The sequence below is a fragment of the Lepidochelys kempii genome, chromosome 1 (assembly GCF_965140265.1).
Source record: "Lepidochelys kempii isolate rLepKem1 chromosome 1, rLepKem1.hap2, whole genome shotgun sequence".
Classification (NCBI taxonomy): Eukaryota; Metazoa; Chordata; order Testudines; family Cheloniidae; genus Lepidochelys; species Lepidochelys kempii.
This window is the reverse complement of record NC_133256.1, coordinates 212,435,984-212,461,798: the sequence shown is the minus strand read 5'-3', so window position 1 is coordinate 212,461,798 and position 25,815 is coordinate 212,435,984. Positions and strand designations below refer to the sequence as shown.

At 46.1% G+C, this 25,815-nt stretch overlaps 1 protein-coding gene across 5 annotated transcripts in view; it reads left to right on the top strand.

Moving 5' to 3' along the window:
• Nucleotides 1-25,815, top strand: part of LOC140898677 (C-type lectin domain family 2 member B-like) — a 48,845-nt gene that overhangs the window by 11,917 nt on the left and 11,113 nt on the right. For 2 of the 5 annotated variants that reach the window (XM_073312855.1, XM_073312847.1), the window contains 2 exons: nt 570-673; nt 20,211-21,056. In XM_073312855.1, the coding sequence (XP_073168956.1) occupies nt 570-673; nt 20,211-20,322 (216 nt within the window). In that variant the 3' untranslated portion in view covers nt 20,323-21,056. Of the gene's footprint in view, nt 1-569; nt 674-20,210; nt 21,057-25,815 lie in introns of those variants that run through there. The other 3 variants (XR_012155063.1, XR_012155062.1, XM_073312872.1) reach the window with 2 other exon arrangements.

Sequence of the window (25,815 nt, the reverse complement as noted above, 5' to 3'; positions counted from 1 at the left end):
CAAATCTTTTAAATAAACCCCCTTACAGTCATAATCCTGAATATTCCTGCTAGCCATATAAATAGCTAATGATTTACTGAATCCTGCTCAACACTTGACCTCTGTGATAACTTGTGGCAATGAGTTCCACATGCTAACATGCTCATATTTCTGTTACCTTGTCCTCCCTTTCCTGCTCCCTTCCACTGCTCTTTGTTGGTTTCACTCAGGTTAGGTTAGATTACACTGTGACTTAAACTAAGATTGTAAACTCTTCAAGGCAGTGATTCTTTTACTGTATGTCAGAACAGCATACAGTGGGGCGCTGACCTTGTTGGGACTGCTAAGTGTTTCTGCAGTGTAAACAATAAACAGCAATAACTTGCACTGGAGTAAACCACGAGTAACTTCACTAAAGTCATTGGAGTTACATGAATATAAGACAGATGTAAGTGCAGAATCAGGCCCATCACTTTCTGTGCAATAACAATGAGAACTCCTTGATAGAATGACTAATCATCCCTCCTGAGTGGGTACAGAAAAGTGCCCAGTGGGGAAATTCAAATTAATATAAACATTGTCTTGTTTAGCATTTCCTCACTAAGCGTATGCACATGCAAGACTCTTGGATTGGATTGCGCAAGCGAGAAGAAGGCTTCTACTGGGTCAGTGGCACTCCACTTACAACAGACCTGTAAGTTCCCTCTGAGTTTCTAATATATTGATGCTGATCAAGAATAAGGGAAGTAATTAAACAAATGCAGAGTTAGGGCTTGTCTACACATGACTTTTATACAAAACCAGTAAGTTTCAGTGCTTATGATGTAGAGAAAAGCTTGAAAATATGAGCCCTAACATTGCAACCCAGATGACAAATAAAAAGAACACAAAATGCATTACTTTTAAAAATCTCATTATTTTTGAATGCGTGGAGTTGGCAATAGACACTCCTGACAGTGGTATAGTTCCAAACTGCTCTGCTTTTTCCCTAGTACAAAAAGCACTCTTACAGAAAATGAACCAGGGAAATACATAAGATAAACAGGGTCTGTTAAGCCTGCAGAGAACAAAGAAATGCAGCAAAAATATAGAATGTGTTACTACTAGACACAGGAGAATAGGAAGAGCTTTCATAAATATTCCTGAATAAAAAATATATAAAACGTATCAGTACGTTGGAAGTAAAACATCACTGGGGTATTGTAATTATCCCAAAGACAAGCATTACGAACTCAGGAAACTGACTTCAACATAAAACAAATCTAAACATTTTGTCAAGTATCAGGGGGTAGCCATGTTAGTCTGTATCCACAAAACCAACAAGGAGTCCAGTGGCACCTTAAAGACTAACAGATTTATTTGGGCATAAGCTTTCGTGGGTAAAAAACCCACTTCTTTGGATGCATGGAGTGAAAATTACAGATGCAGGCATTATTATACCAACACATGAAGAGAAGGGAGTTACCTCACAAGTGGAGAACCAAACATTTTATGTATGGAAGTGCACAGTTAAGGCACCCAAACAACTTAAACTTTGCCTGTAGCTATGCCATGCAATAACCAAACATGATTAGTGCATAATAATGTTTGTGATTAGATGAAGCGGATTTATAAAGCTATATTAGGTTTTTCATGTTCCTCATGTTATCACTACAGGGCAGAGTTAGATTGTTTGGCTAGCTTACCTGGGTATGCCCCATATTTTAACGTTTGGATGTTTTGGAATTTTTGTTTAGGAATTTCCTTTTTAAAAAACCAAACAATCGTATACCCAAACACTAAATAATAAGCCCCCAAATAATATTACCATCTGATATTTGTATCTTAAATCATTTTATTTTTAACTAGGGCAGTCAGAGGATTAAAAAAATGAATTGTGATTGATTGTGAGATTAAAAGAATAGTCATGATTAATCACAGTTTTAATTGCACGGTAAAACAACAATAGAATACCATTTATTTAAATATTTTTAGATGTTTTCTACATTTTCAAATATATTGATTCTTTTTCGAGTCCTGGCTCATGTCCGTTCCAATGTAGGTGTACGTGCACTGCATGCACCATCGCCAGAAGGTTTTTCCTCTCAGTGGTGTCCATTGGGTTGGCTCCAGCACCCATAGGAGTTGTGCCCTCATGGTGCTGTATATAGGAGCCTGCAGCCCCGCCATCCCCTCAGTTCCAGCTTTCTGCCTGTGACGGTTGCTGGAACTGCTCCTTCTTGCTCTGCAGGTACCCTCCCCAGTGGACTTTCTTGTACATTTTCCTGTAAATAGTTATATAGAAGTTTGTAGTTAGTGTTTGCGGTAGTTAGTAGTTGGTAGCATAGAGTAGGACCCTGCTTCATGGGTTCTTTCCTGCTCCAGCATGGGGGCATGCCTCCGTCTCTGGGGTTTAAGCCATGCGAGGTTTGCCACAAGCCTATGCCTAACAGTGATTCCCACTCCACTTTCCTCAAGTGTTTGGGTGAATCCCAGCTGCGTGATCACAGAGGAATTTATATCAGCTTTAAGCCCTGGACTCAAAAGGAAGGGAACAGAGACTTAAGTTCCTCCTGATGGAGGCGGCTCTTCATCCCTCAGAGCCGGGTCACCCCGACTGGACACTGAGCACCCCTGCCTCTGTGAGGAGTGTGAGGCTTCTGTGAGGGACAGACACCGCAGCCCAATCTCCCTGGCACTGAGGAAGGACTCCTCATCAGCATCACATGACTCCCGGCATTGCCACAGTTTGCCAGTACAGAGGAGGTTGGTGCAGGAGAGTAGGCGGCACTACTCCTGTTCCCCAGTACTGCACAAAAAGCAGTGCAAAACTGATGGGGGCACTCCCCTACCCCAAAGCCCACCAGTCATAAGGACTCTGGCAGAGTGAGACTTGCACAGGGCCACTCAGACTCAACAACTGCTACTGTGGCACTGTTGACCCCAACCCCAGGGAGGGAGCTGTCGCGTCCAGTGCCACTGGAGAGCCACAGGAGTGTAGGGCTGGCACTCCCGTGCATTGCTGAGGAGTTCCAGGCAACATGGGACCTGACGTCCCTCCCAGTACTTCCATCACCAACTAGACGCGAGCGGCACCAGAAGCAAGGACAGTTTCGGTACCAAGACCGCAGGCGTTGTCAAAAGGAAAGCCGGCAATGATGCAACAGCCCATCCCGGCACTGCTTGCTGGTACCATCTAGCACCCCCTTGGTCTCTGGGCAGTGAATCCTTGGCATCAGACTCACAAAGGAGCTGTCACTGGTCGGGCCAACTGTGCTGAATAAAGGACACGACTCAGGGATTCCTACCAATGGGCTGGCTAGCACAATGGCAGATGCTGGTGCAATGGCCATTTTGGACTCCTTGGGCTTTTCACCAGGCCCAAGGACCTCAGTCGAGGAAGTCATATTCAGTGGCATCAGAAAGTAGAGCCCCAGCACTGCCTCGTCCTCTAGTGGTACAGGGACATGACCAAGGCACCAAGCCCGGTACTGTGCCTCAGGGACTGGCACCACGGGACCCATCAGGAGTTCACAGGCAAGACCAAGTGCCGATACTGGTTCTAATATCCTCTACCTCCTCACCGGAGGAGGCGGTTGCAGGAACCTTAATGGTGCCCACACAAGATGACCACAAGTCGCAACAAGAGCTGCTGAACAGGGTCACTCAAAACCTGGGGATCGAGGTGGAGGAAGTTTCAGAGACCTCCCATGCTCTGGTGGATATCTTGGCACCATTGGGTCCATCAAGGGTAGCTCTGCCTCTCAGTAGTGCCATTTTAGAACCGGTCAAGGCACTGTAGCAGACTCCAGCTTCATTGCAATCTATGGCAAAGAGGGTGGAGAGAAAATACTTAGTTTCACCAAAAGGATTTGAATATCTTTATAACCCACCCCCTCCTGGGTCCCTAGGAGTCTCAGCAGCAAACGAGTGAGACAAAGGCAACAGGGTCATACCCTGAAGGCTAAGGATGCCATAAAGCTGGACCATTTCGGCAGAAAGATCTGTGCCACAGGGGGGCTCCAGCTTTGTGTTGCGAATCAGCAATGCTCTGTAGCCAATATTATTTTAATATTTGGGGAGCAATGACAAAATTTAAATTGCCCCAGGAGTCCAGAGCAGAGTTTTCAACTTTGGTTGAGGAGGGCAGGGTGGTAGCAAAGGCATCCCTGCAGGTGTCTCTGGCTGTAGCTGACTTAGCTGAGCAGACCATGGTGTTGGCGGTGGTTATGAGAAGGTCTTCTCGGTTGCAGACCTCAGGCCTCCCTCACGAGGGGCAGCAGACAATCCAAGCCCTGACTTTTGAAGGCACTGCACAGGTTTCTGAGCAAATGGATGCCAAACTGCACAGCTTGAAGGACTGCAGGGCCATGCTGATGTCTTTGGGACCACACACCATGACCCTACTGAGAAAACATTTCAAGTTACAGCCATTGCCTCAGTTCTACAGGTCACAACTGAGACAAGACTATAGTCAAAGGCAGGGCAGGAATTACAAGAGGCGACCTCCTTCTAATTCTCTTCGATCCAGGGATCTGGGCCCACCAGGCAGTCATCTGGCACCAAGCAGGCATTTTGAGGGTGTACCCGTGGATGGCATCCTCCCCTATTTTTGTGGACTGGCTATCCCACTTCTATCGGGCGTGGGCCCATATCACCTCAGATAGCTGGGTGCTATGCACAATAGGACCAGGATACACTCCTGAATTAGTTCTTCCTCTCCCTCCCGCCCTATCTCCTCGTCTCTTTTCAGGGACCCTTTGTGACACGACACCCTATATTCTTCACAGAAATATTGTTATAATATGAATATGGCATAACTAAGATGTATTTTATGCAAGATGGGTCATGTGAGATATCATTGGAAAGGTTATGATTTACTGAATATGATTATCCTATTTGTATGCATGTACCATGTTTGTATCTAAAGTTAAGACTATGAATTATGTAACAATTACAACTGTGTTTGTACCTGGGGAAACACCCACCAGACAGAATGCAGTCAACCTGGATGGGCCATTAGGGAGAACAGTAGGTCTTTGAAGATGCTAATCTCCCTCCTTCCTAAGAAGTTTCCTGGGATGCTGCTTTGGACACTGCAGGGTCAGGTGATAAAGTCACCTGGTACTGGACACCATCTTGAACTGCTAGTATTTTTCCCATTAGGAGGGGGTGCAGATCAAACTGGGAAACAAAGGATTCCTGCCATATATAAATCCTATTTCAGGCTGGGGAGTGAGTTAATCATGGTCAGTTCTTCACAGAATCCCCACCCAAAATGTCTGCTGGAAACACCTAAGACTGAACTGGGGAAAGAACTGGACCCAGGGTGGAAGGTGTCTGGCCTGTGAAAGGAATACTTGGAGATTTAAGGTGCAACCAGTACAGTTTACCCTCAAGAAACTCTGCAATCTGTTTAAAACAATATTTAGGGTGAGAAATTATTATTTGTAGCCAGCATTCTTTAGTGTATTAAGCTTAGTTTGCGTGTTTTGTCTTAGTTACTCAGTAATCTGCTCTGATCTGTTTGCTATGCCTCATAATCACTTAAAATTTCCCTTTTGTAGTTAATACATTTGTTTTTGTTTATTCTAAAACCCAGTTTCTGCAATTCATAACTGGGCCGGGGGGAAGCCCTGCATATCTTCCTCCACAGTGAGAGAGGCAGGGCCGGCTCCAGACACCAGCTTTCCAAGCAGGTGTTTGGGGCGGCATTCAGAATGAGGCGGCAGTCCGTGTCCTGCGGCGGCAATTTGGTAGAGCCGCCACTGGAGAGAGGGGGCAATTTTCATGAGCTTACACTGTATAGATTTCTGAACAGCGCAAGACAATACAATTTTGGGTTTACACTCCAGAGGGGATGTGCACTTGAATGCTGGGCAATCCCCGAGCTGAGTCTTCCCACACCAAACTGATTGCAGACTCTGTGTGATTCTACAGCTGGGTGTGTCCCTACCTGTGTGTGTGCTAGGGGAGGCTTGAGGGCCTGGCACAGCAGGACAGGGTGAGGGAGCCCTTGGCTGGTGGAACGGGCGGGCTCAGTAGAACCCCAGTACATCAGGTGGCACTCCGAATCTGTGGGTCGGGGGTAACCCATCACACCGTTCTCACAAGCAACTTCTAATTCAAGAGCTGCGGATGCTCCTACAAGTGGAAGAAGCGGAGGAGGTCTCCAGAGTTATGGGACAGGGGGTTTTACTCCTGATATTTTCTAATCCCCATGGCCAACAGTGGCCTCAATCCCATTCTGGGCCCGCAAAACCTCAACGGATTCATGAAAAAGCTAAAGTTTTGCATGGTCTCCTTGGCCTCCATTATCCCCTCTCTCGATCCAGGAGACTGGTTTGCCACTCTCAACCTGAAGGACACATATTTTCACATCTCCATACTCCCGGACCACAGACAATTCCTGTGCTTTGTTGTGGGGCATGTGTACTATCAGTTCGCAGTATTATCATTTGACCTGTCAGTGGCCCTGCAGGTCTTCACAAAGTGGATGGCAGTGGTTGCGACCTTCCTGAGAAACAGTACAGGTATATCCCTACCTCGATTACTGGCTGGTCAGAGGCCAGTCCAGAGCTCAGATGGAAGAGTAGATTCAATTAGTACTGTCAACCTTCCAGAGGCTAGCCCTCTTGTTCAACACGCAAAAGTTAAACCTCGCCCTCATCCGAAAGATAGAGTTCATAGGGGCTGTCCTCGGTTCAGTCCAGGCCAAAGCTTTCTTACCAGAAGCCAGGTTCCAGATGCGGAGCTCAATCACAGAGACCTCAGAAAATATCCCACCACCATTGTGAGGACCTGCCTGAAGCTCCGGGGGCACACTGTGTCGTGCATGTACACGGTAAAGCACATGAGGCTGCAACTCAGACCGCTTCAGGCCTGGCTAATGACCATGTACCAACTAGGCTGGGACTGCCTGGACAGAGTGGTCACACTTCCCCCTTTGGTGATCGACTCCCTCTTATAGTGGTTGGACCCAGGGGTGTTGTGCACAGGTGTTCTATTCAAGAGACCACAGCCATCAATGTCTCTAGTCACTGACGCTTCTGAGCTGGAATGGGGAGCTCACCTGGGGCCCTCAGGACTCAAGGCCTGTGGTCCCAGGAGGAGCTCTTGCTACACATCAATGTGAGAAAACTCAGAGTGGTGTGCTTGCCAAATGTTCCAGCCCTACCTTGAAGGCAAGTGTGTGTCAGTGCTTACAGACAACACAACATCGATATTCTATATAAAGAAAGGATAAAGCGCACTCCTCTCACCTATGCCAGGAAGTCGAGGCTTCCTACCTTCTGGGGCCCCAGAATGGGTTAGCAGATCATCTCAACAGGTCCTTTTCCAATCACAACTGGTCCATTTACCCAGATGTTGTGAGGGACATTTTCCAGAGATAGGGAGCTCCCTAGATAGACCTGTGTCATAAATATAAAGGGAAGGGTAAACACCTTTAAATCCCTCCTGGCCAGAAGAAAAACCCTTTCACCTGTAAAGGGTTAAGAAGCTAAGATAACCTCGCTGGCACCTGACCAAAATGACCAATGAGGAGACAAGATACTTTCAAAGCTGGAGGGGGGGCGGGGAAACAAAGGATCCTCTCTGTCTGTGTGATGCTTTTGCTGGGACCAGAGCAGGAATGCAGGTCAGAACTCCTGTAAAGATTTAGTAAGCAATCTAGTTAGATATGCATTTAGATTCTGTTTTGTTTAAATGGCTGATAAAATAAGCTGTGCTGGAGGGAATGTATATTCCTTTTTTTGTGTCTTTTTGTAACTTAAGGTTTTGCCTAGAGGGATTCTCTATGTTCTGAATCTGATTACCCTGTAAGGTATTTACCATCCTGATTTTACAGAGGTGATTCTTTTACTTTTTCTTTAATTAAAATTCTTCTTTTAAGAACCTGATTGCTTTTCATTGTTCTTAAGATCCAAGGGTTTGGGTCTGTGTTCACCTATGCAAATTGATGAGGATTTTTATCAAGCCTTCCCCAGGAAAGGGGATGTAGGGTTTGGGGGGAGATTTTGGGGGGGAGACGTTTTCAAGTGGGCATTTCCCCTGTTCTTTGTGTAACACTTTGGTGGTGGCAGCGTTTAACCTAAGCTGATAAGAATAAGCTTAGGGGGTCTTTCATGCAGGTCCCCACATCTGTACTCTGGAGTTCAGAGTGGGGAAGGAACCTTGACAACCTGCTTGTGATAAAGTACAACAGGAAGTGTCTACAGTCCTTCTCCTTTCATAATTACAGTCTGGGTTCGCTTGCAGACATGTTCCTTCTCCCACACCATCTTTTCTATGCATTCCCACGGATTCTGCTCATACACAAGGTCCTACTGAAGGTCAAAGGGGATAGAGCAAGCCTGATCCTGGTAGCACTGGCCTGGCCACATCAACATTGGTTCACCACCCTCCTGGAGCTCTCAGTTGGAAAACCAATCACCTTACCGCTGTTTCCAGACCTGATCTCCCAGGATCACAGACATCATCTGATCCTCAAGTCCCTCCATCTGACAGCCTGGAAGCTCCATGACTGAACCCTTTGGAATTAGCGTGCTTGGACCTGGTTCAGGAGGTTCTGTTAGGGAGCTGAAAGCCATCCACCAGGGCCACCTACCTGACAAATGGAAAAGGTTCTCAATCTGGGCCAGGCAGAAGAGGATCTTGCCTACTTGAACAACAATACCGTTTATCCTGGACTATTTGTTACATCCAAAACATCAGTGGCTGTTGGTGTCTTCGATTAGGGTGCACCTGGCAGCCATCTTGGCCTTACACCTGGGCATGAGAGGCAGGTACATCTTAGCTAACCCGCTCTGTAGCCATTTCCTTAAAGGACTGGACAAGCTCTACCTGCAGGTGAGACGGCCAATCCTGCCTTGGGACCTCAACTTGGTTCTCTCGAGACTCATGGGGAAACCATTTGAGCCCTTGGCAACATGCTCTTTCCTTTATTTTTCGTGGAAGGTGGTCTTCCTCATGGTCATCACCTTGGCCAGGAGGGTCTCAGAAGTCAGGGTCCTTACTTCAGAACCGCCCTACACGGTCTTCTTCAAGGACAAGCTGAACCCCCAGCCGGCCTTCCTCCCAAAGGTAGTGTCGCAGTTCCACATACCAATAGCCAGGAGCAGAGGTTGACCTTGCTAGATGTCAGGCGGGTGATGGCCTTCTACACAGATAGGACCAGATCCTTTACAAAGACTACTCAGCTCTCTGTGGCAGTGGCAGATAGGATGAAGGGCCTCCGAGTCTCAACGCAAAGAATTTTTTCATGGATTACTTCTTGTATTCGCACATGCTATGACCTGGTGAAAGTCTCTGCTCCGGCAGTGATGGCATATTCCATGAGGGCTAAGGTGTCTTCAGTGGCATTCATGGCACAGGTTCCTATCCAGGATATCTGTAAAGCAGCAACGTGGTCTTCAGTCCGCACCTTCGCAACCCACTATGCCATCATGCAGCAGGCTTGAGACGATGCTGAACTTGGCAGAGCAGTGCTACAGTCTGCTTGTCATTGAACTCTGAACCCACCTCCTGCATCTACTTGGGAATCACCTACATGGGAATGGACATGAGCAAGCACTCGAAGAAGAACAACAGTTACTAACCTTTCCATCACTGTTGTTCTTCGAGATGTGTTGCTCATGTCCATTCTCAAACCTGCCCTCCTACCCCTCTGTCGGAGTTGCCAGCAAGAAGGAACTGAGGGGATGACTGGGCAGCAGGCTCCTATATACAGCACCATGAGGGCATGACTCCGGGGGGTGGGGGGAGACGGTGCTGGAGCCAACCCTACAGATACCGTGGAGGGGAAAAACCTTCTGGAAACGATGCACACAGCACACATACACCTACATGGGGATGGACATGAGCAACACATCTCGAAGAACAATAGTTACGGAAAGGTTAGTAACCATTTTTTTTAATTACAAGACAGAATACAAAGTGTACAGTGCTCAGTTTATATTATTATTTTTTATTACAAATATTTGCATTATAAACAAAAGAAATAGTATTTTTAAATTCATCTCATACAAGCACTGTACTTCCATCTCTTTATCGTGAAAATGCAACTTACAAATGTACATTTTTTTTCACATAATTGTACTCAAAAATAAAACAGTGTCAAACTTTATAGCCTACAAGTCCACTCAGTCCTACTTCTTGTTCAGCCAATCAGAAGTAAGGGTGGTATGGTATACGATGTATTGCCACCCTTACTTCTGCGCTGCTGCTGCAGCTCATGGTACCTGACACTCAGCCTGCAGCTCAAGGCGGACTGTGTGCTGTCGCTTGGGGGCTCCATCTTGCCAGAGCCCCCGGCCATCCCCCAGCCCTCTGGCCATTCCTGGCTCACCGGGGTGCCATTTCAAATTTTGATTTGGTGTGAGAAAGGGTGTGTGTGTTGGGGAGGAAGAGTGTGTGTTTGGGGGAGTACTGTCTCCTTAAGCAGAGCAATCAGGAGCCTGAACGCTTTTTCAGCCAGCTGCAGCTGCTGTTGGCAGCACTCACTCCTGAGCTAGCAGCAGCAGTAGACAGGCTCCCCGTGTTCCCTGACTCCAGCTCAGTGGTGCCTGGGTACAGAGGCTGCGGGACAGGGACACCCTGATATCATACTTCCCACCGCCACCGCTTTGCGCAGCAGACAGAAGGCAGGCTCCTGGTCTGGAGCAGCTTGGCCAGGGTCAGCTCCATGGTGGTGGTGGGGGAAGTGGGAGCAGCAGTGGAGCAGGGTGGTGGAGGAGAGGCACCCCAGCCCTGAGGCATGCAGTGGTGCTCCACTGAGCATGACACACTGGGCAGTGGCCACCCTTGCCCACCCCTAAGGCCGCCCCTGTCTAGCGGGGCTGGGATGATGCTGGTGGCAGGGGGCCTGGCTCCTCTCTCCCCCTGAAAGGTGTTTAACCTGCTCTCCTAAATCGCCCGCAGACTACGGGACTGGGTCACGACTGACTAGTGCAACAGGAAGAGATAACTGGAGTCACCCGGCAGGTGGGGTCCTGCAGTGGCAGCTGCGAATCACCCTTTCCCTGCTTTATAGCCTCACGGCTGCTAGCAATTGCCCTTAGCCCTCCCCTCATGTAAAATAAATCAATGGATTATCATGGGAAGAAGGGGCACGAGACCGGCTCCCGGGAGTCATAGAATCATAGAATAACAGAGTTGGAAGGGACCTCTGGAGGCCATCTAGTCCAAACCCCTGCCCAGAGCAGGACCAATCCCAACTAAATCATCCCAGCCAGGGCTTTCTCAAGCCTGACCTTAAAAACTTCCAAGGAAGGGGATTCCACCACCTCCCTAGGTAACGCATTCCAGTGTTTCACCACCCTCCTAGTGAAAAAGTTTTTCCTAATATCCAACCTAAATCTCCCCCACTGCAACTTGAGACCATTACTCCTTGTCCTGTCATCTGCTGTCACTGAGAATAGTCTAGATCCATCCTCTTTGGATCCACCTTTCAGGTAGTTAAAAGCAGCTATCAAATCCCCCCTCATTCTTCTCTTCCATAGACTAAACAATCCCAGTTCCCTCAGCCTCTCCTCATAAGTCACATGTTCCAGACCCCTAATCATTTTTGTTGCCCTTCGCTGGACTCTCTCCAATTTATCCACATACTTCTTGTAGTGTGGGGCCCAAAACTGGACACAGTACTCCAGATGAGGCCTCACCAATGTCCAATAGAGGGGAACAATCACGTCCCTCAATCTGCTGGCAATGCCCCTACTTATACACCCCAAAATGCCATTGGTCTTCTTGGCAACAGGGGCACACTGTTGACTCATATCCAGCTTCTTGTCCACTGTCATCCCTAGATCCTTCTCTGCAGAACTGCTGCCTAGCCATTCGGTCCCTAGTCTGTAGCTGTGCATTGGATTCTTCCGTCCTAAGTGCAGGACTCTGCACTTGTCCTTGTTGAACCTCATCAGATTTCTTTTGGCCCAATCCTCCAATTTGTCTAGGTCCCTCTGTATCCTATCCCTACCCTCCAGCGTATCTACCACTCCTCCCAGTTTAGTGTCATCTGCAAACTTGCTGAGGGTGCAATCCACACCATCCTCTAGATCATTAATGAAGATATTGAACAAAACCCGCCCCAGGACCGACCCTTGGGGTACTCCGCTAGATACCGGCTGCCAACTAGACATGTAGCCATTGATCACTACCCGTTGATCCCTACAATCTAGCCAACTTTCTACCCACCTTGTAGTACATCCATCCAATCCCATACTTCTTTAACTTGCTGACAAGAATACTGTGGGAGACCATGTCAAAAGCTTTGCTAAAGTCGAGGAATAACACGTCCACTGCTTTCCCTTCATTCACAGAACCAGTTATCTCATCATAGAAGGCAATTAGATTCACCAAGGACAAGTCATGCCTGACTAATCCATGCTGACTGTTCCTGATCACTTTCCTCTCCTTTAAGTGCTTCAGAATTGATTCCTTGAGGACATGCTCCATGATTTTTCCGGGGACTGAGGTGAGGCTGATCGGCCTGTAGTTCCCAGGGTCCTCCTTCTTCCCTTTTTTAAAGATTGGCACTACATTAGCCTTTTTCCAGTCTTCTGGAACTTCCCGCTATCGCCATGAGTTTTCAAAGATAATGGCCAATGGTTCTGCAATCACATCTACCAATTCCTTTAGCACTCTCGGATGTAACGCATCCAGCCCCATGGACTTGTGCACGTCCAGTTTTTCTAAATAGTCCCGAACCACTTCTTCCTTCACAGAGGGCTGGCCATCTTCTCCCCATGCTGTGCTGCCCAGTGCAGTAGTCTGGGAGCTGACCTTGTCTGTGAAGACAGAGGCAAAAAAAGCATTGAGTACATTAGCTTTTTCCACAACCCCCTTCACTAGGTTGCCTCCCTCATTCAGTAAGGGGCCCACACTTTCCTTGGCTTTCTTCTTATTGCGAACATATCTGAAGAAACCCTTCTTGTTACTCTTAACATCCCTCACTAGCTGCAACTCCAGGTGTGATTTAGCCTTCCTGATTTCATTCCTACATGCCCGAGCAATATTTATATACTCATCCCTGGTCATTTGTCCAGTCTTCCACTTCTTGTAAGCTTCTTTTTTGTGTTCAAGATCAGCAAGGATTTCACTGTTAAGCCAAGCTGGTCGCCTGCCATATTTACTATTCTTTCTACGCATCGGGATGGTTTGTCCTTGTAACCTCAATAAAGATTCTTTAGAATACAGCCAGCTCTCCTGGACTCCTTTCCCCCTCATGTTATTCTCCCAGGGGATCTTGCCCATCAGTTCCCTGAGGGAGTTAAAGTCTGCTTTTCTGAAGTGCAGGGTCCGTATTCTGCTGCTTTCCTTTCTTCCTTGTGTCAGGATCCTGACCTTGACCATCTCATGGTCACTGCCTCCCAGGTTCCCATCCACTTTAGCTTCTCCTACTAATTCTTCCCGGTTTGTGAGCAGCAGATCAAGAAGAGCTCCGCCCTAGTTGGTTCCTCCAGCACTAGCACCAGGAAATTGTCCCCTACACTTTCCAAAAACTTCCTGGATTGTCTGTGCACCACTGCATTGCTCTCCCAGCAAATATCAGGATGATTGAAGTCGCCCATGAGAACCAGGGTGTGCGATCTAGTAGCTTCTGCGACTTGCCGGAAGAAAGCCTCATGCACCTCATCCCCCTGGTCCGGTGGTCTATAGCAGACTCCCACTACGACATCACCCTTGTTGCTCACGCTTCTAAACTTAATCCAGAGACTCTCAGGTTTTTCTGCAGTTTCATACTTGAGCTCTGAGCAGTCATACTGCTCCCTTACATACAGTGCAACTCCCCCACCTTTTCTGGCCTCCCTGTCCTTCCTGAACAGTTTATACCCATCCATGACAGTACTCCAGTCATGCAAGTTATCCCACTAAGTCTCTGTTATTCCAATCACATCATAATTCCCTGACTTTGCCAGGACCTACAGTTCTCCCTGCTTGTTTGTCAGGCTTTGTGTATTTGTATATAGGCACTTGAAATAATCTGCTGATCGCCCCTCGTTGTCAGTATGAGGCAGGAGCCCTCCCCTCTCACACACTCCTGCTCGTGCTTCCTCCTGGTATCCCGCTTCCCCACTTACCTCAGGGCTTTGGTCTCCTTCCCCCGGTGAACCTAGTTTAAAGCCCTCCTCACTAGGTTAGCCAGCCTGCTCGCGAAGATGCTCTTCCCTCTCTTCGTTAAGTGGAGCCCGTCTCTTCCTGGCACTCCTCCTTCTTGGAACACCATCCCATGGTCGAAGAATCCAAAGCCTTCTCTCCGACACCACCTGTGTAGCCATTCATTGACTTCCACGATTCGACGATCCCTACCCCGGCCTTTTCCTTCCACGGGGAGGATGGACGAGAACACCACTTGCGCCTCAAACTCCTTTATCCTTCTTCCCAGAGCCACATAGTCTGCAATGATCCGCTCAAGGTCATTCTTGGCAGTATCATTGGTGCCCATGTGGAAAAGCAGGAAGGGGTAGTGGTCCGAGGGCTTGATGAGTCTCGGCAGACTCTCCGTCACATCACGAATCTTAGCCCCTGACAAGCAGCAGACTTCTCTGTTTTCCCGGTCAGGGCGGCAGATAGATGACTCAGTCCCCCTGAGGAGAGAGTCCCCGATGACCACCACCCGCCTCCTTCTCTTGGGAGTGGTGGTCGTGGAACCCCCAACCTTAGGACAGTGCATCTCATGCCTTTCAACTGGTGGAGTCTCCTTCTGCTCCCTTCTCCCAGACGTATCATCTGGACCACTCCCCGCAATGGTACCTGTGGAGAGAAAATGAAAACGGTTACTTACCTGTATCTGTGTTGCTGGTACATGGACGTTCCCTCTTCTTTTTCTGGAGGTCACATGTTGCCAAATTTCTTCACCGTCCGCCTGTCCCCGCTGCACAGCCTGCTCTGAATCTTCAGAATCTTGTGCCTGTAGAAGCATATCCTGACGTCTTTCCAGAAAATCTTCAGTTTCTCTTATGCAACACAGGGTCGATACCTGTTGCTCCAGACCTTGAACCTTCTCTTCCAATATGGAGACCAGCTTGCACTTTGTGCACACAAAGTCGCTTCTGTCCTGTGGAAGAAAGACAAACATGGCACATCCAGTGCAGGTCACAACAGCTGAACACTCCCCATCCATATTACCTTCCTACTATGAGCTTCCTCAAGAGATGCAGTAATTACTCAGAGGAGTCGTTAGGGTGTAAGCCTCAGTCGGGACACATTTCTGTAATCTGCACGTCTAGTCTGGATATTATGGAGTATCTTGTCCCTGGCTGTCTCCTACTTGCTGCCGCAGCCAGTGCCTCCCTCCTCGCCCAGCTGCTGCTGAATCCCATCTACAGAGGTGTGTGATTAACGCTCATTAAAAAATATAACGTTAAGTTGTTTTGAGTTAATCACATGCATTAACTGAGAGTAATTGAAAGCCATAATAATAATTCTACATTTGTAAATTGCACTTTCATGATGAAGAGATTACACTACAGTGCTTGTATGAAGTGAATTGAAAAATACTATTTCTTTTGTTTTTCTTTTTTTACAGTGCAAATATTTGTAATCAAAAATAATATAAAATGAGCACAGCACAATTTGCATTCCATGTTGTAACTGAAAACAATATATTTGAAAATAGAAAAACATCCAAAAATATTTGTAATAAATTTAAGTTCGTCTTCTATTATTGGTTAACTGTGCTATTAAAACTGTGATTAATTGTGACTATTTTTTAAAATCTAGATAATTTGTTTTGCATTAATCGCTTGAGTTAACTGCAATTAATTTCAGAGTGGTAGTCGTGTTAGTCTGTATCAGCAAAAACAACAAGGAGTTCTTGTGGAACCTTAGAGACTAACCAATTTATTTGGGCATAAGCTTTTGTGGGCTAAAACCCACTTCATCAGGTGCATGGAGTGGAACATACAGTAGGGAGGTATAAATACACAGCATATGAAAAGATGGGAGTTGCCTTACCAAGTAGGGGTTCGGTGCTAACAAGACAATTCAGTTAAGGTGGAAGTGGCCTATTCTCAACAGTTGACAAGAAGGGGTGGAAATCACTTTTGTAGTGCTAATGAGGACAATGTAAATAAGGTGGCACATTTCAAACAGTTGACAAGAAGGTGTGAGTATCAGCAAGGGGAAATTAGTTTTTGTAGTCCACTCCCAGTGTTTATTCAGGGCTAATTTGATGGTGTTCAGTTTGCAAATTAATTCCAGTTCTGCAGTTTCTTGTTGGAGTTTGTTTTTGAAGTTTTGTTGTTGAAGAATTGCCACGTTTAAGTCTGTTATTGAGTGTCCAGGGAGATTGAAGTGTTCTCCTACTGGTTTTTGAATGTTACAATCCCTGATGTCAGATTTGAGACCATTTATTCTTTTCCATACAGACTGTCTGGTTTGGCCAATGTACATGGCAAAGGGGCATTGCTGGCACATGATGGCATATATCACATTGGTAGATGTGCAGGTGAATGAGCCCCTGATGGTGTGGCTGATGTGATTAGGTGCTATGATGGTGTCCCTTGAATAGATATGCGGACAGAGTTGGCACTGGGTTTGTTGCAGGATTTGGTTCCTGGGTTAGTGTTTTTGTTGTGTGGTGTGTAGTTGCTGGTGAGTATTTGTTTCAGGTTGGGGGGCTGTCTGTAAGCGAGGACTGACCTGTCTCCCAAGGTCTGTGAGAGTGAGGCATCGTCCTTCAGGATAGGTTGTAGATCCTTGATGATGCGCTGGAGCGGTTTTAGTTGGGGGCTGTAGGTGACGGCTAGTGGCATTCTGTTACTTTCTTTGTTGTGCCTGTCCTATAGTAGGTGACTTCTGGGTACCCTTCTGGCTCTGTCAATCTGTTTCTTCACTTCACCAGGAGGGTATTGTAGTTTTAAGAACATTTGATAGAGATCCTGTAGGTGTTTGTCTCTGTCTGAGGGATTGGAGCAAATGTGGTTGTGTCTTAGAGCTTGGCTTTAGACAATGGATCATGTGATGTGGTCTGGATGAAAGCTGGAGGCATGTAGGTAAGCAAAGCAGTCAGTAGATTTCCAGTATAGGGTGGTGTTTATGTGACCATCACTTATTAGCACTGTAGTGTCCAGGAAGTGGATCTCTTGTGTGGACTGGTCCAGGCTGAGGTTGATGGAGGGGTGGAAATTGTTGAAATCCTGGTGGAATTCCTTAAGGGCCTCCTTCCCATGGGTCCAGATGAAGAAGATGTCATCAATGGAGCGCAAGTAGAGTAGGGGCTTTAGGGGACGAGAGCTGAGGAAGCGTTGTTCTAAGTCAGCCATAAAAATATTGGCATACTGTGGGGCCATGCGGGTACCCATAGCAGTCCCGCCCAAATAAATGTGTTAGTCTCTAAGGTGCCACAAGGACTCCTTGTTGTTTTTGCGATTAATTGACAGCCCTATTTTTAACTTTTATTATCAGAGTCACCAATTCTAGCCTCTTTTTACTGCTGTGGTGCTATGTAAACAAGCCAGAATATAGTGGCCAGTTTCCTCCAGTTCCACATGTCTCCCCCCGTTCACCCATGCACACACCAATTCCTCTCCCCAGGGGCGTGCACAAGGAGGGGTAAGCAGGTACATGGCACTCCCCCCAGTAATTGGCAGGGACACAGAACTCCTCCAGCCCCGGGGTCATGGTGGGAACTTACAGCTCCTCTGGTCCCAGGGCCATGGCGGGGTGAGTGAGCTCCTTTGGCTGGTGGCCAACAGGAGAGGGCACAGAACGTGCCCCTCCAAAAGTGGTGGAACTTAAATTCCTACACATGCCCCTTACTCCCCATTACTGTCTCCAACATTTCCCTTCAATTTTCCTCTCCCTGCTGTTCCTCACATTTCCCTGCACACTCACATACATGCATGCACCCGCGTATGCGCACACCGATTTCCTCCTCTGTTCTGTTCACAAATGTCCTTACACTACACTGCCAAATGTCCCGCTCCTGCCCTCTCTGTTGAGTAGATCTGGTGCAACAGTAATTTTTAAAAATAAGTGCTTAGTATTAGAACTGCCCTCTTTCAAAATAGCCACATAGAGCCACCGTCTTCCTGAGAACAGTTTGGCTTCACACCACTTGGGAACAATGGAAGATGGTAGCTGTCAAGGCTGAATCCCCACTCTGGCACTTCGAGTGCAGAAGGTGGGGGCCTGCAAGGATTCTAAAAATTAATACTGGCCACTCCAAGCTTGTATTAAACTTCCAAGGTTACAGCTTCTCTCTGACCTTGGCCTAGTAAACGCTGCCACCACCCAAATGCAAAAAACCCCTTGGACCTAGGAAGGAGCATTTGGGAATTCCTCCCTGTGGGGTACCCTCAAGCCCTGTCCCCACCCATCCCCCTCCGGGGAAGAGCTGAGAAAGAAAACAAAGGAAATTAGCTGTTGCTACCAGCTAATCAAACAACATGCACAAACCTCTTAGGACACGAAAAATCCAATCCTGTTCTTAAAAAAGTTAAATTCTATTAAAAACAAAATGGAAGAAAATACATCTGGAATTTAGGCTTTTGCTAGATTTTAAAAGAGCAATTCCAAAAATTAAGCACCCAAATAGCTTTCTTGGGGTTTCAGCTTAAAGGTTACAAGCAAACAAAAGCATCTGGGGTTATCACAGAGAAGTCCACAAGCCTTAAAAAATAAACAGAAACAAACCTAATCTCATCTTTCTAAACATTCCTAATTTACTTACATATTTGGGGGGGTTTCAAATAAGTAATTCTAGGTATAATCCGATGATGTCTCCAACCTGGCTTAAAGCTGTTTATAGCGTAGTCATAGCCCTGACTTTGCTCTGTTCCCTCCTCTCCGGAGAACAACCACAGACACAAAGGGAAAGCTTCCCTCCCGATTTAAAAAGTTTTAGCCTTCCCATTGGCTCTTTTGGTCAGGTGCCCTTTTCTTTACCTGGGGACGTTTTTAACCCTTTACAGGTAAAGCAAGTAGAGAACAGCTACCAAAAGGGATTTTACAGCTAACTGGCTGGCTGGGTGTCCATAAAGGAGAACTACCCCCCTCCCCCTTCATTTATCACAGTAGCCATTTTGAGAGAGGGCATTTTTGTGAATGGCATCCCTTTAGCTTCATTCTCATTGAGAACATAGGAGATAGCAGCCATTTTGAAAGAGTTCCATGATGGAGAACAGTATTTGACAGCTTCTGCTGAAGGACAAACATCTGAAACAGGTATGAAGAATAACAGGAAAAATGGCTGTTGATACTAAAGATAATTCTCAAAATATAGCCAATGCACAATCCATGAGTTTTAACTATATGGGACAATTTAAGGGTTTGTGTTATTCCATTATGAAGATCATTTGGGACATAAAAATGGTCTGACACGGGGGGCTAAACTTTAATTTTAAAAATTATTTTTAACTCAAACCAAGTAACAAATTTAGTTGTGAATTCTCAGGAAATTCCTTCTGTACTCAGAGTAAGTGCTGTAATTTTAGGGTAGATGTCCTGTATTCTTCTTGTCTTACAAAGTGGTTATACCATTGCTTTATAGTGGAAAACTCAACTCAGCCTTAATTATGGAATTGTGAGCAGCACTTCCATAATAATATACAAAGGGAAAACTCAGTAAAAAAAAACAACAACAGCCTTTAAATTAGGAGACAGGCTGAATCTATCATGATTTTAACATAGTTGTAATGGACTGTCTTTTTTTTTAAACAAGAAAAATAAAAAAAAAGGTAATGGAAAATTGAAGATCTTTTAACTAAAACTGGTAGAAGGCAGGAATGAAATACTAAGAAAAAGTGAATATCTGTACATTGAGCTGTAAGTGAATCCCTGAACCACGGAGATTCAAGCAGGTAGCTGATAAAATTTTTTAAAAAGCCAGTCTGGTAAGCATATTTAAAAAGGAAAGTACAGTGATCCTGGCAGTTACTGTCTGTTAAATCTACCTTCACTCCATAATGGAGAAAACTTAAGAGAAAATATGTTTTCACTTAGAGGCTAATGGAATTAGTTGATGAGCAATAAAGTGTCAGGTTTATAAAGAATAAATCATGTTAAATACACTTGATTGTTTTTTGTGAAGAAATGCAGCAGTTATGTATATACCGTATCTGGAATTTAGTAAAACTTTTTATGCCATTGCAAAATCTTAATTGGAACGTTTAATTCAATCTGAAGTGACGCAAGTAGTCACATGAATTGAAATTAGCTTCAGTAGAAGTTTTGCCTCATAGAAGACAGCAGGATGTGAATGTCATGCTGGAAATTATTTCCCGAAGACTGTTTTATCACATATTTTTCAGGTTTCGCATACAGGATCATGAAGAATGTGCCTACACAGATTCATCTAGTATCTCTACATCAGCATGTTCTTTACCCAGGCGCTGGATCTGCAGCCGCCATCCCTCCAAGTGAACAGTGCAAGGGGATCTTTAACAACCAAAAGTGGGCCAGAGTTTTACCATCACTTCAAAAAGGTGGCATCTCTAGCCCCACAGCACCAGAGGTGAAAGTAACATAAAACTCTTACCGGTACGGGGGCCCGGCTCCAGGCCCTCGGAAGGGGCAGGGCCTCAGGCGGAAGGGGTGGGGCTGGGGCTCAGCCTCCCCCAGCCAACCCTTCCATGCTGCCCGGCCCGGCCCGCACCGCCCAGGGCTCTGGCAGCGGTTTAAATCACCCGGGACTCTGGGCACTGCTGGCCCCGAGGCAGCTGCCCCTTTTGCCCCCTCTCAGTGGCCCAGGGGGCCAAAAGGGCCAGTGACGTTAAAGCGAGAAGTTTTGTATCATCTGCCAATTTTGCCACCTCAAACTTGTTTTTTGGGCAGTCAAGTGAATAAGGGCAGTCAAAGTTCTGCTAGCCCTATGGAGCTGAGAGGACACTTATACACTGAGAGGACAGCCTCCTGACAAGATACCAGTTCACAGCAGTGTTAAAAAAAAGCTTTGCCCTAGTGCAGTCTCCACCTGGCTAACTTTGGCACACATCTTTTGAGGACTTGGGCAGGCTATAGGGTACTGGAAATAGAATTGTTACAGGACTTGCATCCACGCAGCTCAGAAGAACTGGAAAGGTTCCATAGGTAGCAGGTATAAGAGGCCACCTTTGGAGCTGCCACTGAAAGAGAGGGGGCAGCGCGAAGGGTGGGGGGGAGAAGAGGCATGAGCAGCAGGTAGGGGGGCCTCGGAGTGGGGACCAACCAGGGCTGGGGATAGAGCATGGGCGGGGCTTCCAGGGGTGGAGGTTGAATTGGGGCACGCCTTGGGATGGGGCCACGGTCCAGGCACACACAGCCTCACTAAATGGAGGATTGACGTGCTGCCCGTGATAGGTTCATTGCTTTGGGAATCATAGAACAAATAGAAGAACCAGCAGAGTTGTGTACATTTGTTGGTCACTGCAGGAAAAAAAGATGGACCCCTTCACTTATTTATAGACCCCAGAGAATTAAATAAATATGTTAGTAGGAACATTTTCCACTGCCTACAAGAGGAGGAATTTTGGGGAGATGGCTGGTGCCCTTATTAAAACAGAGCGTAGGTTTGTGTACATTCAATACCCCTTGGGGAGACACTATTTCCACAGACAGCCATTTGGGTTGTTTACACCCAACATGTTTCACTGAAAAATACACCAAATTTTGATGGGTTTAGAGGGCACTGAGGTTTATGTAGAAGACATTTTGATCGGGGGGAAAAACAGGACAAGGGCATGACCAGCAGCTCCAGGCTGCTTTGGAAAGAGCCGAGCAGCAGGGCTAAAGCTAAGCAACCAAAAATGTAAATTTCATGTAATGGATATAAGAATACCTGCGAGAGAAGTTAACACAGCAAGGTGTAGAGGTAGATCACAGTAAGGTTGAGGCCATCACCAACATTGTTGGATCATATTAAAGAAGTTCTAAAATCATAAATGAGTTTGATTCCCCATAGTTTAAATTCCATGGTATTACTAATTAAGAGGTCTCTTGGTTTTTGGTACTGTTTCTCTCCCTCTATGTGTGAAACTTGCAAGCTGCTAATTGTGTTAGTACATTCTAAGACAGAGTCTGTTCTCAAAGCAATTTTTTGTAACAACAACTACTCACAGAGAGGGAGACTCAAAGCAATACTCTGTAACAACAGAAACAGCACCCAGAGACTCCCCGCCCTTTTGTTGTATTCATCTTGCTTTGTTAACAATTGTGATTAAAATAAAGGATGTATGTGGATGGATGCTTGGTGTGGATAATAACTGACTGATCAGGGAGGTGCCAGCCTAAGAATCCAGTGTCCATTGGCTGAAGAAGGCGTCAAGTGGAAATAACCGGAGGACCCCCGGAGGGCAGACTGGAATCCACCCAACAGCCTCAAGGATGGGAGAACCAAAGAACATGATAACATCTGGCAGCACGGAGCTGTCAGGAATGTGACATCTGCTGATTGATTCAGCAACAGCATGATGAAGCAATTCCCATAGACTGGCATAGGAAGAAATTCCTATAAAAATGGACTCTAGAAAGTGAGAACGTTGGGGTCTGATTCTGCAAATCAACTTCCAGGAGCATCAGATGAGCATCTGACAAGGCCCTGCTCCCTCCTCATGTCTAGGCCACCTGGCCAGTGGCGTGGCATGAGCAACTCTAAGGCTGGTTACTATGATAACAACCTTGCAGAACCTGTGTGTGTGTATGAATGAATGTGTGAATAAATATGAAATTGAATGGAATGTTATAGCTATAACTAACTGCTTACTATGATTCTTTCTGTATTCACAATAAATGTGGCATTTTGCCTTTTCCCCTTTAATAAGATCCTGCTGGTTTTTATTTTATTGGTATAACAACATGCCTGCCTCTAGACAAAGAAAGGGTACAAAGATTCTTTGGAATGGGGAACTATATAAGGGAATCTATCCCTAATCTAGCTGCTCAAACCAGTAACCTGAAACTGCTGTTCTACAAAGATATCCACTGGACATGGGATGCAAATTCTAATAAACAGTCTGAGAAACGGAAGGAGTTAATTAAAGAGGCCCCAGGGCTAAGGTTCTATGACAGGAAGCACAAAACAGTGTTGTCCATGGGTTGCCCCTGAAGAGGGTACTGGTACAGTCCTCTTACGGAAGTATAGTCAAAACTAGAGACCAATGATGTATGTGTCGAAGGTGCTAACAAAAACAGAGTGTCAATAGGAAGTTTCAGAGTAGCAGCCGTGTTAGTCTGTATCAGCAAAAAGAGCAGGAGTACTTGTGGCACCTTAGAGACTAACAAATTTATTTGAGCATAAGCTTTTGTGAGCTACAGCTCACTTCATTGGTATGGACCAGCCTGAACTAATGGACTTACTGCTGCCTGATAACAGTGGTGCTGATGTCTCAGGGGAGCCTGAAAGGTCCACACAACAGCAGAAGGCACCTCAGAGACTAATTGAACATTGTTAGTTTAGTTACTAGGTTGGCTAAAAGTAGTTCAAATTCTGTATTATATTGATTTGATTGTTAATTATTATTATGTTTGACTGGGGAAGGAAGATGTGAGGAACTGTACTTTTAAGAGGCTCTGGCCTGTTGGAACTAGTTGTTATGTTATGAAAAGACTCAAGTTATGCAATACTGATCTATTACAATATTGCCAATCTCAAGAGATCAAAAACATGTCAGACATAAAAATCATGAGATTAAAAAAAATCAAATCATATTTTTTAGTCTGTCTTTTGACTTTTAAAATCATATCTACTTTTGTCACTGTGTGTGATAAATCAGATTGAAAAGTCAACCATACACAAAAATGCACACCTTCCCTGACTGTTCAGATGGAGACTCCACTTACTTCCTCCCCCCCATTGATAAGAGAACTCCCATCCATTGCTACCTGTGTCTTGACTCTTCTCTCCTTGTTTCCCACCTTCCCCCCATATTCCCCTCCTCAACGTTCCTCCCTAATTCTCCTCCTTCCCATTTTCCTGACTGGTCACCTGCACCTTCATAAATCAGACACAAAGGATTGTGATGTTATTTTTGAATATACTGTACAAAGGCTATAAAATAGAGCTGGAAAGTGAACTGTGAATATCCAAGAAACACAAAGCATCCGCCCCATGGATCAAGTTTTTAAATGAATTTTTTAGTAAAGATTAGGTGAGCTGCAAAAATCTTTACATGAAGAAGGTCTTGCTGGAGGATTCTCTGCACCCTGAAGTCTTTAAACCATGATATGAGGACTTCAATAGTGCAGACATAGGTGAGAGGTTTATTACAGGAGTGGGTGGGTGAGATTCTGTGGCCTGCGTTGTGCAGGAGGTCAGACTAGATGATCATAATGGTCCCTTCTGACCTTAATATCTATGAGTCTATCTACACATCTTTATAATGTCAGCAACCCTGCTAACTGCTGGAAAACCCTCACCCAAGTAGAGCTTTCTATGTCTCGGTGCAGTAATTATATTTAGCATTCTTAATATGTTTTTTTTTTTCAAATAAGCAATTCAATCACATTCAAAGTGTTTCAAAAATATCTTGAAATCAGCCTTTCTTTGTATAATTTTGATAACTACATAAACTGCACCGACTTTCCAGTGTGCTGGGGAGTGCTCAACCCTCAGCTCTGCCCCAGGCCCTGCCCCCACTCCACCCCTTCCCCCAAGGCCCCATTCCACCCAACCTTTTCCCACCCCACACCCACCTCTTCCCGCCCACACTCCACCCCACTCTGCCTGTTCCCGCACAGTTCCACCCCCTCCCCCGAGTGAGGCCATTCCCACTCCTCCCTCTCCCCCCCAGCCTTCTGCACACTGCAAAACAGCTGATTGCGGTGGGTGAGAGGCGCGGGGAGGTGCTGATGTGTGGGGCCTGCTGGTGGGCAGGAGGAACGGGAGGTGCTGATGGGGGGGCTGCCAGTGTGTGCTCAGCACCCACCATTTTTTCCCCATGGCTGCTCCAGCCCTGGAGCACCCACAGAGTCAGCGCCTATGACATAAATATATAAATTATCCAGTAATTACAATAAATCGTTTAGGTTTTTAAAAAAGATCTCATTTTAATTGCACTAATTAAATAGTTTAAAATAATTATTTTTTATTTTAAATTATACTTCTCTCCCACTGTACTGGGGCTTCTCCTCTGCCCAGGTCTCTGCAGCACCACTTCCCCAACTCCCCCAAGTCCAGGGCAACAAGAGACAGCAACTGAGCATGGGCCTAGCAGCGACTCTTCTCCAACTCCCTCTTCCCCTGTTCCAGACCTCTCTCTGCTAAGGCTGATACATACATGAAGGCAGTGATGAGCTGCCAAAATCTTAACAAGTTCTGATGTAAGGGATGTCCCCAGTATGTATTTTTTGTACCAACAGAGTTACCATACGTCCGTATTTTCCCAGGAGGAATTTTTAAATTTTAAAATTTAAATTTAAAATTTAAATTTTAAAAATTCCTCCGGACGGCGATTTAAGAACCAAAAAGCCGGACTTGTCTGGGAAAATACAGGTGTATGTTAACCCCGCCTAAAGTTCTTTTTTTAAAAGATGGGCCTGAACTAGAAATGAGCTCCGTTTCACATGTGTGGGTCCCCGCCACTCCCTGGGGGTGTGCTAGGGCGACCAGATGTCCCGATTTTATAAAAACAGTCCCGGTTTTGAGGTCTTTTTCTTATATAGGCTCCTATTACCCCCAACCCCATGTCCTGATTTTTCACACTTGCTGTCTGGTCACCCTAGGGTGTGCACATGTGTGGGTCTCAGCTGCTCCCTGCCCCCCTCATTGAAGCAGGTGTGCAGGGTTACTACCCTGGGAACTGCAGGACACCAGTGGACATGGGACCAGCTGCAGACAGGGGCATGGGGCAGGACTAGCTGGGGGTAGGAGGTGCAGGGCTGGCTGTGGGCAGGGCAGGGGGTGCAGAGCTGGCTGGAGACAGGAGGGTCCAGGGTTGGCTG